We start from the raw sequence: 17,634 nt of genomic DNA, 5'->3' as shown, positions 1-17,634 counted from the left end.
GTCATTTGGAGAGGTTGTGCTATTTTGGCATTTTAGGGCCTCCGAAACTGTGATAAGGTAGTGAGGTAGTAGAATGAGCAATCTATGCCCTTAGCAAGTCTGAAGGCAGTGATTGGTTTTTGGGGTCCTGTACATGACTAGACTGTCATAAAGTCTATCACATATGGTATCCCCTTACTCAGGAGAATGTATTTTGGGGTGTATTTCCACATATACCCATGGCATGTGTAAGCAATAAATCATTTAATTGACAACTGTGTAAAAAAGCATTTGTAACAAAAAATGTAATATTCAATGGGCTCTTTGAGGGCTCTTTGCGGTGTCTTCTTTCCAACAAGGGGTGATTTTTTTTTGGGGGGGGGGGGGGTTGTACTACCCTGCCATTTTATCACCTCAAGAAATGAGATAGGCAGTCAAAAAGTAAAAGTTGCGTAAATTCTAGTATATATATATATATATATATATATATATATATATACCATAGTTTGTAGACACTATAACATTTGCGCAAACCAATAAATATACGCTTGAGATTTTTTTTTACCAAAGGCCTGTAGCTGAATACATTTTGGCCAAAATGTATGACAAAAAATGGGTTAATTGGATACTTTTTGTAACAATTTTAGGGAAAAAAAAGGACACAAATTTTGTTTGGGTACAGCGTTACATGACCGCGCAATTATCAGTAGTGTAGTGCCAAACTGCAAAAAATGCTCTGGTAAAGAAGGGGGGAAACCTTCCGAGGCTGAAGCAGTTAAAATCTGAACCTGTGGGAAATTAGAATGATGTGCACTAAACTCAGGTTGTAACCCCTGCTGTTAATCAGCCTACTAATCCTTCTCTATATAGCCTTATTAAGTTTACATTTTGGCACTAGTCATTTCAATAGAAAAATAAATTATTTTATTTAATATGAAAAAAAAAAACGATATAACATGTATACTTATTTTTCTTACAGAAACAACCCACGAACATTCTCTGCTTATTAAAACACTGAACAAACAGCTCATTAAAAAGTACACTGACTCCAACTTCCTTAATAGGCTCCCATTTGGAGATTCTTTATCGATAGATCTGAATTCACTTTTTGCTGATATTTCTGTTGTTTTAAAAGACACTAAAAATCAGCCATTGAGAAAACTGACATTACCAGAAGTCCTATCGGAGCTGGGGGACATCACTATGATAGAAGGTGAAGCTGGCAGTGGGAAGACAGCTCTGCTCAGGAAGATTGCCATTCTCTGGGCTACAGGAAAATGTCCTATTCTCAACAGATTCAGCCTTGTGTTCTATATTTCAGTACCTTCCTCAGAGAGCCAACAGTCTCTGTGTGACATGATCTGTCATCAACTGATTGAATCTAAAGCATTTCTTACTGAAGAGTCTTTGGGAGAAATTATAAAACATCTAAAGGACAGAGTTTTGTTCCTATTGGATGACTATGGTATGGTGGACTCCATTCCTGAAGCAATAGAAGAGCTTTTACGGAAGAACCCCTGGAACAGATTGAGCTTGGCAGTCACAGTGAGCACACACAAGTCATGGAAACTGCGACAGTATGCAAGGACCGTACTGGGCATCCAAACGTTTCCCTTATACAGTACCATTTACCTAGTGAAGAACATATTTTCACATGACAATGGCAAAATAGATACCTTTTTGTTTAAATTAATAAATTCCCAAAACGTGCCAGCTATTTTGCAAACACCTCTGATTGTTGTTGCTCAGTGTTCCTCATGGTTAGAAAATGGTGACTATAAATTTGATGACATCCATATTTTTAAAACATACTTGAAATGCATTGTGCTGAAGTTTCAAGCTGAGAGAGAAGCACTGATGTCCCAGATTGTGTCATGTGGGGAACTAGCACTCAAGGGTCTTTTTCAATCTAAATTTCAGTTCTCAGATGATGATCTAAAAGCCTCTGGGGTGGAGTGTGACAGAGCCATCAAATTTGGACTTTTGAGCAAATTCACAGCACAGAGACTTCGGTCCATCTATAGGTTTTTTGACCCATCATTCCAGGAGTTTCTTGCTGGGAAGAGACTTAGTGAATTGTTAGAGTCTGATAAACCAGAGGATCTCAGCAAGGGTTTCCATTACCTCCATCAAGTGAACACTTTTCTCAAACTTCTGGGACGTTACAGCTATTTCCTAAAATATGCCAGCAGGATATCTACTAAGGCAACCATAAAGATCTTGTCTTTTTTATTCACGCTCTATGACAACCCTGAGGCATTGGACTGTGATTTGGAAAGTAGAGAACACTTGCAGAGACATCCAGAACTTCAACAGATAGAGGAAAATATTATTCTCCTATTACGTGGACACAACCCTGTAGACATAGTTTCACTTTCCATACTGGCAACAATAGCAATAGAAGCCGCAGAGGAAAGTCAAAGCCTTCCTGATTGTGCTCCCACAATCATGGAGTTTATGGCTGGGAAAACTCTTGGATTTTCAATAAATATCATAAACAACAATCCTGCAGAAAATATTCTCAGTTTCATTGAGAAATATCCAGAATGTATTAGTCTGTTGAGCTGTATCAAAATTGTTATTGATGCCACAAACCAAATAACACCACCAGATTATTCAAAGCTAGAACAATCTCTTGAAATGTTAGGAGTTCCAACAGTAGAAAGCGATTATTCATCTGCTTATGTGTCAATTAGCAAAACGAAGGAAGACAATGAGAAGTCAAAGAAAGACTGTGATAAATTCTATTCATTGTTCCCAGAGCAAATTGTAATAAAGGACTCCATTGTTCGTCCATTTATGTCAACAAAGGGACACAAGGTGCCATGTTTTAAACTGGACATAATTAAAGCCAATGGAAACAATGCCTCTCAGCTAAACTGTGAAAAGTTTAAAGTTCTTTTCTCGATCTCTGATCAGATAGAGCTCCAGCTGAATGAATGCAGAGATTTTGTGATGCACATCAGACCCGCAATAATGGAGTTCTCAGATGCTTTCAGAAAGTTAGGCATATGTGACTCTTTTCTGACAACTGACGAGCAAGATCTCATTCTCAGGATGTCATCTTTGGAATGCCTTGAGATTGGATGCAACCATGGTGAAAACTACCCAGGTATTAGAATACTATAGTTATACTGCCACTATATTTGCTGTAGACAACATAATTTCTGTTCTGCTGTGCCAAATTGCCTCATAATGAAATTATCTTAAAACCATTCATTAGAAAATGTACAATCTCCACTATAGTGTATATGGTGAGACAGAAAGGAAATCAAGTCACTGTCACTCATTACCAACATTTGTAGCCTGTGCAGTTCTCCCTTGTGCTATGTTATACAGTGCGATGTTATGAACAAAGAAATTACAACTTCATAGAGGCATTTTAAAATGGTAATCTAGTCAAAAGAATAAAAGTGATATTAGGATAAAAATGGATGAGACCTAGTTAGTCCCGGTTCACACTGAGGCGACCTGTGAGGCGACCTGGTCGCCTCACAGGTCGCCGTAGGTCGCCTCCCATAGGGAAGCTGCGGACCCGTTCTAATAGGAGCGACACAAGTCGCTCCGACTTAGAAAAAGGGTCCGGAGCTTCTTTGGGGCGACCCGGAGGCGACCGCCATAGACTTCAATGTTATAAAGTCCGTGGCGGCCGCTCCGAGGTCGCGGTGCGCTGCTCGCACCGCGACCTCGGAGGTCGCCTCCCGAAGTCGGATCGCCCCTATGTGAACGGGACCTTAAAGGTACACTATAATGATTTTGTTTCAAATGTATTTTAATTTTTTATATTGTTGTAAGTTTTTACTCTTTTTAAAAATATTTTATTACTACTTTTATTTTACAAATAAATATAAGGTTGTAGGTAAGTAGAACTTGAGCTATTCAACCCTGTAAACAACAGGATTTTAGCAAATTGTCTAAGGTAAGCCTTGTAAGCATGTGAGAAGGAGCCTAGAGCTCTGCTTGCTGGTTTCAGTAATGTAAATAGAAAGTATTTCATTTATCAGGAAAAAAAATGTGAAAAGAAATAAAATTTTATGTGTGTGTAAATATATATGGTATGTGTGTGATAGATATATATATATATATATATATATATATATATATATATATATATATATATATATATATATATGTGTGTGTGTGTGTGTGTGTGTGTATGTGTATATATATATATATATATATATATATATACACACAGTAAATTCACTTGAGAAGCGGTGTTTCTGATCATGCAGTATATTTTGTAGAGTTTCTGATTCGTAACATACACATGTTTGGAAATCTACAAGAAGTGACGGTGTACCTCCTGGAAAACCCTGACGTATTAGATCACTTACCAGAGAAATTTGGAACACTACACAAAATGAAAAAACTTGCTTTTGGTTGCACAGGATATAGCACTGGATCAGCTAAATTTGGTAAGTGTGTAAAATGAAAGCAACCCAGACCACAAGTGAAATAAATAGTTACAGTGATTGTAAAGTCTTGTTTTATATATATATATATATATATATATATATAGCAAACATGTCATACTTCGCTCCTCTGTAGAGTTGGTTTTGCACAGGGCAGCCCAGATCCATCCCTCGCCGGTGCTCCTGACCCCTCCCTCCTGTTGAGTTCCCCCCAAAGCAAACAGCTTGCTATGGGGGCACCTGAGCCGACCTGCACTGCAGCTCCGTGTATCCATTCAGACACGAAGCTGCAGTTTGGCCCCGCCCCCTCTCTCTCCTCATTGGCTATCTGACTTTAATTGTCTCAGCCAATCAGGAGGGAGAGTCCCAGATGGTCAAGGCACTCGTGGACATCACTGGATCGAGAGGGAGCTCCGGTAAGTACTAAGAGGGCTGAGGGGGATGCTGCAGACAGAAGGTTTTTTTTATCCTAGTTCCTTTACAACAACTTTAACCTTTATTACTTACAGATTCCTGTGTTTTAACTTTTCAGATGTGTGGATGTAGTGCAATCATTTCAGACAACTCAAAAGTATAATAATAAAGGAATTTACATAGCTTGGTTTAAAGATGTATTACAGAAGATAAAATAGATAAAATACAGCACATTCCAATCCAGGGAGCCCGTAATTTAATTTGAAATTTCTGAAAGCAACAATCTTCTTCTTCCCTCAACGTTCTGAGTGAGCTCCAATGATCCTTTGTCTTCCAGCCATATATATAGCCTAAAAACCGAGTTACCACCATTTTAAACCATATTCTTAGAGTAAGGAAAGTGAGATCAGATATCACAGTATATATAGCATACATAGATTTGTTGTATACAGATATATACACAGAAGTGATAAGACTAACATAATTGATAACATAAAAAACGATTACTTCGTTTCTTGTAAATCAATAACTATTAAAAACTTACACTATACTACAAAAGTTTAATGAAATATTCACAAAGTCATTGACTTGACATTACAAAACCTATAAATAACAAACATTTAGCGCCGGTTCACACTGGCGCGACGCTACTTTCAGGGGCGACCTCCGAGATCGCGGTGCGAGCAGCGCGCCGCGACCACGGAGCGGCCGCCACAGACTTCATAACATTGAAGTCTATGGCGGTCGCCTCCTGGTCACCCCAAAGAAGCTCCGGACCCTTTTTCTAGGTCGGAGCGACTTGTGTCGCTCCTATTAGAACGGGTCCGCAGCTTCCCTATGGGAGGCGACCTGCGGCGACCTGTGAGGCGACCAGGTCGCCTCACAGGTCGCCCTAGTGTGAACCGGGGCTTAGACATATGTTCCAAATTCCTTGACTCAAAAAAACATTTTGAACGTTTTGATCCTGGACTTTTTTTCTTATTTTATTTTTTTTTTTTTATTAATAGCATTAATTATTGTATTTAAAGTACATGCTTGACAAAAAGTCCTCAGCCTGTCTTTCTTCCTAGATGTATGTCTCTCCCCCTCCTGCTTTCCCTACAGCCCAGGCATTAAAATCTAGTGCCATGCTGTCTGTACACGAAAGTCCTATATACCAGAAGGGAAAACTCTGTGTACTGAGGGGGTCATAGAAAGGGGCTGTTTTTTTTTTTTTTTTGTCAAAAATGAACATTTAATTTAAAACTTTGTATTTTTTTTTTCATTACCTACTTAAATGTAATAATAATGGCGTTCATTTAAGAAAACTAGTAGTAAAGCAAAAACATGTGTATGCTTTATTTTACAGCTGGCTTCATCCAAAACTTTGCAGATTTGGAGGTTCTGCACTTATCTTTTAAATATTATCCAGATTTTAAAGGCATAATAGAGTCACTTTCAATTTGTAAGAAGCTGAAAGAATTGAGCTTTTTTGGATCGGTTCTCCTGGAACATGACATGGCTTTTCTAGGTAATGTATTCAACAAAATTCAGGACAGATAGTTTATTTATAATTCTTGTTTAAGTAAGATGACAGATGTTTTGTGCACTGGTAGAGATGTTTATGGGGGCACTGTGATAGATGTTTATGGGGACAGGGACAGTGGTGCTTTGTGTACTGTGTGTTAGGATCTGTGACAGCTCTGTGTGTAAAATCATCCCTTACACACAGAGCTGTCACAGAGGTTGCAAATTCCCCTGCTACACCTTCCCCCCCACACTGAGCTCCCATCGAGCTCAGCGCAGAGAACTGACATAGAGACACGTGCCTCTGTTTACACTGTGATGGCTGTGATTGGACACAGCCATCACATGATCAGGAGGGCCAATCACAGCGCTCATATCCCGATCCTGTCTTGGCTGTGTCCTGTGATCGCGAGCGGACACCCATTTTGAGGGAAGTACAGGTATGTCCACTCAGAATGTTGAAGCCCCCACCCAGGCCAATGTACATAAACTGCTGGGGGGGAGCTTCACAGTTCTGAGTGGATGTACCCGTAAGTAGTTGGGGGGGGGGGGGACTGCCTATTGGAGCTTAAGGGGGGGGTGCTAGAGGGATCACCAGCAGGAGGAAGGAGGTCCCGATTCCCCTATATACGGTAGATCTTTACTGAGACCTAATTTAGAGATTCTGTGTCCAGTTCTGGAGACCTCACATATACTAAGATATTGATAAAATAGAATGAGTCCAGAGACGGGTAACAAAAATGGTGAAAGATTTGGGGGATAAAACATATCAACAGCGACTACTGGAGGAAGGAAGAGAAAGGAGAGGGGAGAAATGATTGAAACCTTTAAATACATCAAGGGGGTGAATAAGGTTCTGGAGGACAGTTTTTTTCAATATGAAACCAAAATCAAGAATATGGGGACATGACCTCAAACTAACTGGAGGAAGGTCAAAACTAATTTCAGAAAGTATTATTTTATTGAAAGCATAGTTGGTGCTTGGATAAAAATTCCAGCAGAGATAGTGAGACAGTGAACAGTAAATGGCTTCAAACATGCTTGGGACAAACATAGATCTATACTCTGACAAAAAAGTTTAACAGAAAAATATCAAAAAACATCAAAATAAAAATAAAATGGGCAGATTCGTTGGACTTTTTCTGCCGTCACTTTTCTATGTTTCTATGGTTTGGCTGCCAAAAATGCCTGTAAAGCTGGAATTAGGCTTGGACCTCACAGGCAGTTTGGTGTCTTACCCAGAAAGTCAATTACAAGTTCTTAGGTGGTGGGGTATATTAGTCTTTTTCATGCTTTTTTTTTTTTTACCTATACTTTTCACCTGGCAATCCTGCCAGTTTACTCACTTCCTGTTCCTGGGTGGCCATGCTTTATTTATAGAAAAAGAAGAGGAGGTAGGAATACATTAGAAAATTCATATACTGTATATACACAAGTAGACGCACAACACAGTACAGTATAAAGAATAGTGATGTTGAGAGCAGGTTATTAAAAAGCCTCATCAATAGATTGTAATTCATGACAGTTAATTCATGATTACAGCATTTCATCTATGTGGCAAAACATATTCATACTAACTTGGCAAAATCACACCACACTAAAACGTATAAGTTCATGGTTGACAGATCATATATAGGTCAAACATAGAAATGCATAATGGTAATAAAGAATTGCATCTAAAAGGTTTGACGCGTTTCGTGGATTTCGCTCCACTTCCTCAGGAGCAGATGCAAAAGGGTGTATCGTCCAGGAATTTGCTGTAAAAAGGCACTTAGATATTCACATGAGATGTTATTTAGTAAAACTGGAGAGTGGAGTTCTTGCAGAGCTGCAACTATTACAATATTGCAAATATTACATTTTTACAACTATGCGTTTCTATGTTTGACCTACAGTATATATGAATTTTGTCAACCATGAACTTACACTATTTTTGTTTATTGAGATCTATCACAAATCAGCTCTTAACCTTATACCCATATGTTTTAGTGTGGTGCGATTTAGCCCAATTAATATGAATATGTTTTACCACATGGATGAAATACTGTATTAATGAATTATCTGTTTTTACAATCTGTTGATTAGGCTTTTTAATAATAATCTGCTCTCAATATTACTATTCTTTGTACTGTACTGTGTTGTGTTCCTAATTGTGTGTGTATGTATATATATATATATATGAATTATCAAATGTATTCTCTGCATACCAACTGTATGCCCTGCACCTCATTTAAAGTCCTTCCTCTTCTTCTTCAATTAATTATAGGGATGGAGCCAGGGCCAGCGCCAGCATAAGGCAGCCAAGGCGACCTCCTAAGGGCCCCAGGAGAGGGCGGCGTCAAAGCCAGGGGTTCCCCAAGAGTTGCTTATGCTGGCCCCGGCGGCCAGCACCTGTACCCAGCCCAGCTCAGTACACTGACAGGAGGCGGTGCAGCGCAGCCCCGGCCAGGTGCTGTTTACTTCACCGCACTACATCTCCTTACTACAGTCGCTGCCTTGCCTACTGCATTCCTCCTCTGCCAGCTGCAGCACAGAGCGAGACTGCAATACAATCAAAGACCACCCCCACCTCTTCAGCCCTGGAGATGAGGATCGCTGCCTGGATCATGAAAAAAAAATCCTCCCACCTGGGTGGTAGGAGAGAGGAACACAATGCCTCCATTACAGCAGCACACAGAGCGTGTGAGAAGAGGGGGAGCCCTGGGAGGAGCCTGGAGCAAAGTGAGACGAGGGCGAGGGGCCAAGACCAGCAGAAGGCCCAGGAGGAACACGATTAGCAGTGGTGTGGTAGAGAACAGTCAGAGATAAAGATTTCTCTTTCTTATGTCTGTGGAAGGTGAGGCAATCAAGCCGTGTATATTATTGTACCAGTCCTGCCCTTTTGCCATGTATGCAATCTCTGATCATCCCTTATGCCATATATGCAGTCTCTGATCATCCCGTGTGCCATCTATGCAGTCTCTGATCATGCCTTGTGCCATGTATGCAGTCCCATGTGCCATTAATACAATCTCTGACCATTCTGTGTACCATGCATGCAATCTCTGACTGTTCTGTGTGCCATGCATGCAATCTCAGACTGTCCCGTGTGCCATGTATGCAATCTCTGACCACCCCTCTTTTTTTTTTTCTTTAAGTTAAACACACATTCTAACCACCAGAACCACTATAGCTTAATGGAGCACAAATAAAGTGTATGCCATATAGAGGGGGAGAAGTGGGAGGAAGAATGGGGGGGGGGACCAAAATGCACCTTCGCCTGTGTAGTCGAAAATGCTTGCCCTGGATGGAGGCACAAGAGCCTAGTGCATATGTTCCTCATTTCAAATTCCAAAATGTATCCCCTTATTTATGCTTTATTTATGTTTTCCTTGACCTCTTAACAGCTGAAGGATTAAATAATTTTACATCTTTAAAAGTTCTGAATCTGGACCGGCACATCATTTATGGAGCCGATATTTCCGAACGTTTCGGTAAAGTATGCATTTTTTTCCATTTGTTGTTTTTAATTTTTTATATGTGTGCCCCATATAATTTTTAGGTTCTTTATTAGAAACCTTTCAACTGAACCCTCTTAATGTTTTACTGTAATGCAAGTAGGTTTTATATACAGTAATACATTTTACCCCTTTTTCCTTTCTTATTTTCTAAGTGTTGCAGTCAGAGTTAAAAATCCCTGTCTGGCAGCACTAGAAAAGTCAGACTTCCCTCTCACACACAAGCAGCAGCCAGCTCTCGGACACTCCACCTGAATATTGCTCTAATCCGCTCCCTGTGCTCAGGGAGTGAGAGCGATGTTGATTTGACTTTGTTCATTGAGACATGTTGGATTGCAGGAGAGCTTGTTTAAGATGAGTCGAGGTCTGACTCTCCTATGCGCTGCCAGCACAGGGTTTTTAACCCATCCTTCAGGTCTTCGAACTCTGACTGCATTACAATTACAAATTAGGAGAGTTTGAATAGACTTTAGCATAAGTGCTTATTCAGGGGTATAAATTATATAAGACACCCCTTGGTTTCTAGCACCCATTTACACTTATGATCCTGACGCTAGCAACAACTTGCCAGCAACAGCGTTGCTTTGCAAGACTGTGCAGAGAAGATAAATACCCACCTACTTCTACAGGTCACTCACACAGGGGGGCCGGGACAGCAGGGGGATCAGTGCGGCGGGAAGAGAGGACAATTACAAAACAATGCACTGTGTCTGTGTCTCCCCTCAGCAGCTGAAAGCCAGTTTCTTTCCCTCTCCCTGCCGTCGGCTTTCAGCTGCTGGAAGGAGAGACACAGTGCATTGTTCTATGATTGTTCTCCCGTCCCGATGCATGAATTCCTCTCCCTGCGCTGCCCACATCTAATTCCCCCTGGGTGCCCGGGCCCCCCCTCATCCCTCTGCCAGATTCCCTCTCCCGCCAGCTGCTGCAGGCAAACAGGCAGATGGAGAGTGTTGGAAGGGACCAATAAATATGTAATTTACCAGCCCTTTCCTTTTCTGAATTGGACACGGTGAGCAATCGCTTCTGATCGCTCATGTGTCCATTCATAACAGAGCATAGTAAACTCGGTTTACTATGCTTCGGTTTATGAATGAAAAGGAGCCTCTGTGTTCTGTTCATTAATTTTCTGTGCAAACGAGATTACAGAGAAAGGAATTAAAGAATCTGTGTCTTCAATTCATTTCTCTGTCTCAAAGGTGAAATGGTTAGGGGTCTGTGAAGCAGCTCGATTTCAAAGCCACACCGGTGTGAATAGGAGCTTAAAGATCAACTCCAGCCAAAAGTGTGGCTGGAGTTGAGTGGGTAGGGGTCAGAACCTGTCAAGTTTTTTGTCAAGTGTTCACAGTGGGGAGATTGCTCTTCATTTTATGTTCCTGTGACACCAGAACAAGAAATTATAGGGTGTGAGAATCTTCCAGAAAGGTAAAAAAATCAATAGGCACAGAAAAAAAACAAAAAAAAGCTAGCTAGCAAAGAAAAAATAAATAAAACCAATTACTCTGTCTATTAATTTGCATTAAGAAAAAAAATTTTTAGTTACACAACATTTGCAAAAATATGTGGAATCCATACTGCATCGTAAAGCCCTCTAAAATGAAATATATATTCCCTCACAGCCATTGCTTTGGGCTCTCTTATTCACCTGGAGAAGCTGTGGTTACCAGTAGGACAAGGAATGGGTCATGCTGCTAAATTAATTATTGAACAATTTCAGAAAATGCCTAACCTCCAGTTACTCACCATGAAGGAGATTTTAGATGATGACAGCATTGCACTCTTAGGTGAGTTCCTGTTTTTTGGGCATATACTGTATGTGTAGCTGTCAGAAGATGCACACAATTGGTGCACAGCCAGGTATAGGAGGTTTTGACAGTGCTTCTGTCCAATCTGTAGTCCCATGGCCACATGTGGCCCTTTGTTACTTGTTGTGCAGCCCTTGAACCCCACAAGTTTGGAGTCGGATTGGGAGTGTGAGCATTGCTTTGTGAAGGGGTAATATCAGTAGTTCCTATTAGCCTCATGTAACATATCCCTAGTCGCTCATGTCTTTTGCAGCATGTTTCCAGTTTCCAGCCAAGCCTGCAGAATGTCCACTGTTTCTGACCATCATTTGCTCTAGTTCACATACAGTAGGTCAAAAACAAGGCCCATGGGCTGAATCCGGCCTGCCAGGCCTTGTCATGTGGCCCTCATACCCAGTTTTGTGGCTGGAATGTGGTGTAAATTCTGCCACATCTGGCTCTCACTCTCTCCTCCTGCTTCCTGGTGTCACTTCTAAACACAGAAGCCTTCTGTATTTACAAGGTAAAGCTTTGCTCTCAGCGGCTTCCAGATCCAACTGATCCCTGTATGCATTCATGGTGGGGACAGATGTCCAGAATCTGAGAGGGGGAACAATCTCCCTGCAAGGCAAGCTAGAGCCTTCTACACAGGGAGGTACTAGGGCCCATCCAGGTAGGATAGAGAGGGATAGGGAAGCTTTGGGGGAAAGGGGGCTGTGGTTGGAGTTGGGGTTGCACACTGTGTATAGCGCACCCCTAAACCCTGCACTCTGTACATAGCACTCCCATGAACCCTGCACTCTGTACATAGCACACCTCTAAACCCTGCACTCTGTACATAACACACCCCTGAACCCTGCACTCTGTACATAGCACACCCCTGAACTCCGCAATTTGTACATAACACACTCCTAGACCCTGCACCCCTGAAATTTGCACTCTGTGCATAGGGAAACCCTGGAACTGCACTCTGTACATAGCGCACCTCTTAACCCTGCACTCTGTATGTAACACACTCCTGAACCCAGCACTCTGTACATACAGTATCTCACAAAAGTGAGTGCACCCCTCAAATTTTTGTAAATATTTTATTATATGTTTTCACGTGACAACACTGAAGAAATTACAATTCGCTACAATGAAAAGTTGTGAGTGTACAGCTTGTGTAACAGTGTAAATTTGCTGTCCCCTCAAAATAACTCCACACACAGCCATTAATGTATAAACCGCTGACAACAAAAGTGAGTACACGGCTAAGTTAAAATGTCCAAATTGGGCCCAAAGTGTTAATATTTTGTGTGGCCACCATTATTTTCCAGTACTGCCTTAACCCTCTTGGGCATGGAGTTCACCAGAGCTTCAAAGGTTGCCACTGGAGTCTTCTTCCACTCCTCCATGATGACATCACGGATCTGGTGGATGATAGAGACCTTGCGCTCCTCCACCTTCTGTTTTGAGGATACCCCACAGATGCTCAATAGGGTTTAGGTCTGGAGACATGCTGGGCCAGTCCATCACCTTTACCCTCAGCTTCTTTTGTGGCAGTGGTCATCTTGAAGGTGTGTTTGGGGTCGTTATCAATTTGGAATATTGCCCTGCGGCCCAGTCTCCGAAGGGAGGGGATCATGCTCTGCTTCAGTATGTCACAGTACATGTTGGCATTCATGGTTCCCTCAACTAACTATAACTCCTTAGTGCCGGCAGCACTCGTGCAGCCCCAGACCATCACACTCCCACAACCATGCTTGACTATAGGCAAGACACACTTGTCTTTGTACTCCTCACCTGGTTGCTTCCACACACGCTTGTTATGTTAAGTTTTCTTGGTCTCATCAGACCACAGGACACGGTTCCAGTAATCAGTGTCCTTAGTCTGCTACTCTTCAGCAAACTGTTGGCGGGCTTTCTTGTGCATCATCTTTAGAAGAGGCATCCTTCTGGAATGACAGCCATGCAGACTAATTAGATGCAGTGTGCAGCGTATGGTCCGAGCACTGACAGGCTGACCCCCCACCTCTTCTACCTCTGCAGCAATGCTGGCAGCACTCATACGTCTACTTCCCAAAGACAACCTCTGGATATGACGTTAAACGCGTGCACTCGATTTCTTTGGTCGACCATGGCGAGGCCTGTTCTGAGTGGAACCTGTCCTGTTAAACCGCTGTATGGTCTTGGCCACCATGCTGAAGCTCAGTTTCAGGGTCTTGACAATCTTCTTTTAGCCTAGGCCATCTTTATGTAGAGCAACAGTTCTTTTTTCCAGATCCCCAGAGAGTTTTTGCCATGAGGAGTCATTTTGAACTTCCAGAAACCAGTATGAGAGAGTGAGAGCGATAACATCAAATTTAACACACCTGCTCCCCATTCACACCTGAGACCTTGTAACACTAACGAGTCACATGACACCGGAGAAGGAAAATGGCTAACTGGGCCCAATTTGGACATTTTCACTTAGGGGTGTACTCACTTTTGTTGCCAGCAATTTAGACATTATTGGCTGTGTGTTGAGTTATTTTGAGGGGACAGCAAATTTACACTGTTCTACAAGCTGTACACTCACTACTTTACATTGTAGCAAAGTGTAATTTCTTCAGTGTTGTCACATAAAAAGATATAACAAAATATTTACAAAAATGTGAGGGGTGTACTCACTTTTGTGAGATACTGTAGCACACCCCGGATACAACTAGCCCAGATACTGCTGATGTGGCCCATGATGACATTGAGTTTGCCAACCTTGCTCTTGTTCACACCAGCTCCTCCTAAAGCCACTTGCCACGACCTATACAGTTCCATCTTTTAGCAATAGCTCACTGGTATATGTGAGGATCTTCAGTTCTGCTCGTTTTACCACCACTAGCACCACTTGTAAAGTTGGGGGTTATTTAGCTTAAGTGTAGAGCTTACCAGTGAGCTGAGCCATGCCAGATATGCAGTTTTAAGGGCTTTTTGGCCCAATTTTATTTTAGAAAGAAAATGTCTATCCAGAATTTCCACGCAGGGGTTTCAACTTCTCAGAAATAATGTAATTACGAATGAAAAATACCAAGTGTAACGGAACCGCAACCCACACTGTACTTGTGCACTTCTGATGGAAGGATGCGGCTTCCTTGCAGTTATGAACATAGATATCAAATCCTAGTCGCCACCATACTAAGCTAGCCAACAACTTAGCTTGTACTGGAAATCTCTCTTTACTGAACAGTCACACAGAATTTATATACAACATGGACCCCCCCCCCCCTATCAGATTACCACACACAGGTCAGAGGTTGCCTGATTACATTATCATATGCAGATGAAGTTGTATACAGAAATAGAATTAACACATCTAAAGAACAACCAACACACACAGTATACTATTTCCACTCATCAACTAACAGAGGGCAATGATTCAATCAACCTGAGCCAAATAACTAGCAGGCTTTCTTTCCTCAAGATCCTGCAATACAATACACATTATCTCAATACACAAACAATAGGGAAAGCCTGTCTTGGACATTGAAGGACATGGAACAGAAGCCAATGTGATTAGCTCTTTCAATGAACATGTTCAGAATCAAACAGGAATAGTCCTCACGTATTTCTCGAGATACATGGCTGACAAATATTACTGTCCCACTTGAAGCAAGCCAAACCATTAAGTATCTGTTTTTCACTCCCAGTGACAGTGAGTACCGTCACACCAAGTCACCTGGCTCTCTGGTAAGCACTGCTGCTCAGGCTTTAGCCTTGGTCCCCTTGACCCTGTTACAGTGTCCCAGTTTCTTACACACTCCGTGCCTCTGCTGGCACTCCCTTTTCCAGCTTTCTTGTTGCTACTGCCTACAGGCTTTGGCCCTCTGTCTGCTCTGACAGACTGTCTTGTGCAGACATGCAGGCTTCTCCCTTGCACACCAGGACTCCTTGGAAGCCTGGTCCTGACTCTACTATTAGCCCAGGACCCACCTGAACAATCAGTGTCCTGGCTACTCCCAAACTTGGTCCCAGGACTGTAGATTTCCTCCCACCCAGATCGCTGCAAAATCTCCAGGCTCCAGGTGCCCAACTGGACTTTACAAACTGCAGAGAAAACTGAAAACACAGTTTCCTCCAAACTAAACAATAATCCTGGAGGCTCTCAACCTGCCGGGTTAAAAATCCTGGGCGACATACCCCATGATAGGGAACTGTACTGTCACAATATTGATTTATTTTTGCTTTTTTTGGCACGCTTTCATTTTTATTTATTAATTGTTAATAATAATTAATAATTTATTTATTAACTGATTGATTATAAACTAAACAAATATATATATATATGAGCTTTGTATAGATCCACTTATTTATGAATAAAGGCTAAGTTCATCTTTAAAAAAAAAAAAAAAAAAATGAAATATAGGTAAAAAAGTGCAGAGTGGGCAGCTGTTTTCAAATTGTAACAGCAGATGCAGGGAAATGGTCCCCCACCCTGTCACAGGGAAGGGGGGGATTTGGGGTGAGGTGGTGGATGCTGAACATGTTAAATACAGGTGTAACCTGTAACAAGTAACATGTTCAGAAAGGTGAACTTATCCTTAAAATCTAGTTGGGGCAGATCATGAGACAGTGCTAGAAGACACACAAGTGCTTATATCCCCCATTCAGTTTAGGAAAGCTCTGAAATTCCTCAAGAATTTTGTCAAAGCAAAAAATTACGATGACCTGCTAGGTTTATTTTTTAGAGTGATAACATTTTTATCTTTTATCTAATCTCTAACTTTGACTTTTACAGGAAATATTGCAAAGAAAGGCTGTTTGAAAAAGCTTTGCCGTCTTGAGCTTCATTCTTGTTACAATGTGTCGGAATCTGGATGGGGAACATTTTTTGAAACAGCTGAAGACATGCCGGAATTAAACATCCTGAACCTGGCTAGAATAAATTGGGCTATGAAGTGTCATGCTACCACTGTTACTGCCTTTGTACGGTTTGCGTCTAGACTGCATAGCTTGACGACAATATGGATGTTGGGGTGGCTTCTGGATAAAGATGATCTCAATATGTTTAACAACATGAAAGAGAAGCACCCTCAGTCCAAAAGTTTAGAAGTTATTTGGCAGGTACCCTTTCCATTTGCTCCAAATATTCAGGATTAGGCACGTGAAAAGACAGAACTAAAACTGAAATCAAGGCTAAAAACATTTTTCTAAATACAATAGCAAGTATATTCTGTTTTTTGAACCTCTTGATCACTGGATGGTTTTATCCCCTTCATGACCAGGACATTTTTTCTATTCAGCACAATGCTACTTTTATTGGCAATTGCGCAGTCATGAAAAATAATTTTTAGCACCACTGGGTTTTTTATTTTTTGCTATACAAAAGAAACAATACCAACATTTGGGGAAAAAAACGTTTCTTAGTTTCTGTTATAAAATTTTGCAAACAAATAGTCTTTCTTAAAAAATGTAGGCCAAAATGTAGTCTGCTACATTTCTTTGGTTAAAGTAACCCCAAATCAGTATATATTTTTTAGCCTGTATAAAAGTTATAGAGTCTGTAGCACCCTCCTAGGTAGGTGCTAGGTAACCTATAGGGGAGACCTTGTCTGCTTATCAGCAGGGTCCAGTTGTTCAGCTAGGCTGTCACGTGTTCTCAGGTGTTACTGTTGAGTTGGGGAGTCTCCCCACTGTATCCAGTGAGGGCTCTCACTGGACAGTGGAGGAAACCTAACCAATAGCATGCCAGGGCTTGTATCCATCCCAGAGGCCAGATTCTGCAGCAATGCATAATTTGTGGGGAGCACATGACAGGATATCTTTGGCGGGAAGCAGAGTCCCGGGAGGAGGGTGACGGCTGTCTCTCCTCCTGTTGGTGTGAGGAAAGGTATCCTTGGCGGCCTAGAGGACAGAAGGTTGAGCTGAGCTGCAGAGAGGGATCCAGTGTGCTGAGGACCGTGCAGAGCTGTTGGGCCGGAGTTTCCAGGAAAGCAGAATCGTGAGTACTGTAAACTGCCCCGGAGTCTGCCTAGGACAGGAGACCACTCCAGGAGGTCAGAGGGATCCAAGAGCCAGTTAGCCTGT

The 17,634-nt window shown here is 41.7% G+C and overlaps 1 protein-coding gene across 1 annotated transcript in view; it reads left to right on the top strand.

Moving 5' to 3' along the window:
* The window catches only part of LOC309555216 (baculoviral IAP repeat-containing protein 1-like), a 58,617-nt gene extending 41,817 nt beyond the window's left edge, over positions 1-16,800 (top strand). The window contains exons 5-10 of the mRNA XM_082257095.1: positions 959-3,091; positions 4,227-4,397; positions 6,157-6,318; positions 9,701-9,787; positions 11,428-11,592; positions 16,346-16,800. Of these exons, the coding sequence (XP_082113221.1) occupies positions 959-3,091; positions 4,227-4,397; positions 6,157-6,318; positions 9,701-9,787; positions 11,428-11,592; positions 16,346-16,707 (3,080 nt within the window). The 3' untranslated portion in view covers positions 16,708-16,800. The remainder of the gene's footprint in view (positions 1-958; positions 3,092-4,226; positions 4,398-6,156; positions 6,319-9,700; positions 9,788-11,427; positions 11,593-16,345) is intronic.
* The last annotated feature ends 834 nt before the right edge of the window (positions 16,801-17,634 follow it).

The sequence above is a fragment of the Pelophylax lessonae genome (genome assembly GCF_965119305.1).
Source record: "Pelophylax lessonae genome assembly, chromosome: 1".
In the NCBI taxonomy this organism is placed as follows: domain Eukaryota; kingdom Metazoa; phylum Chordata; class Amphibia; order Anura; family Ranidae; genus Pelophylax; species Pelophylax lessonae.
The sequence above is the reverse complement of the archived record's forward strand: the minus strand, read 5'-3'. Positions and strand labels throughout refer to the sequence as shown.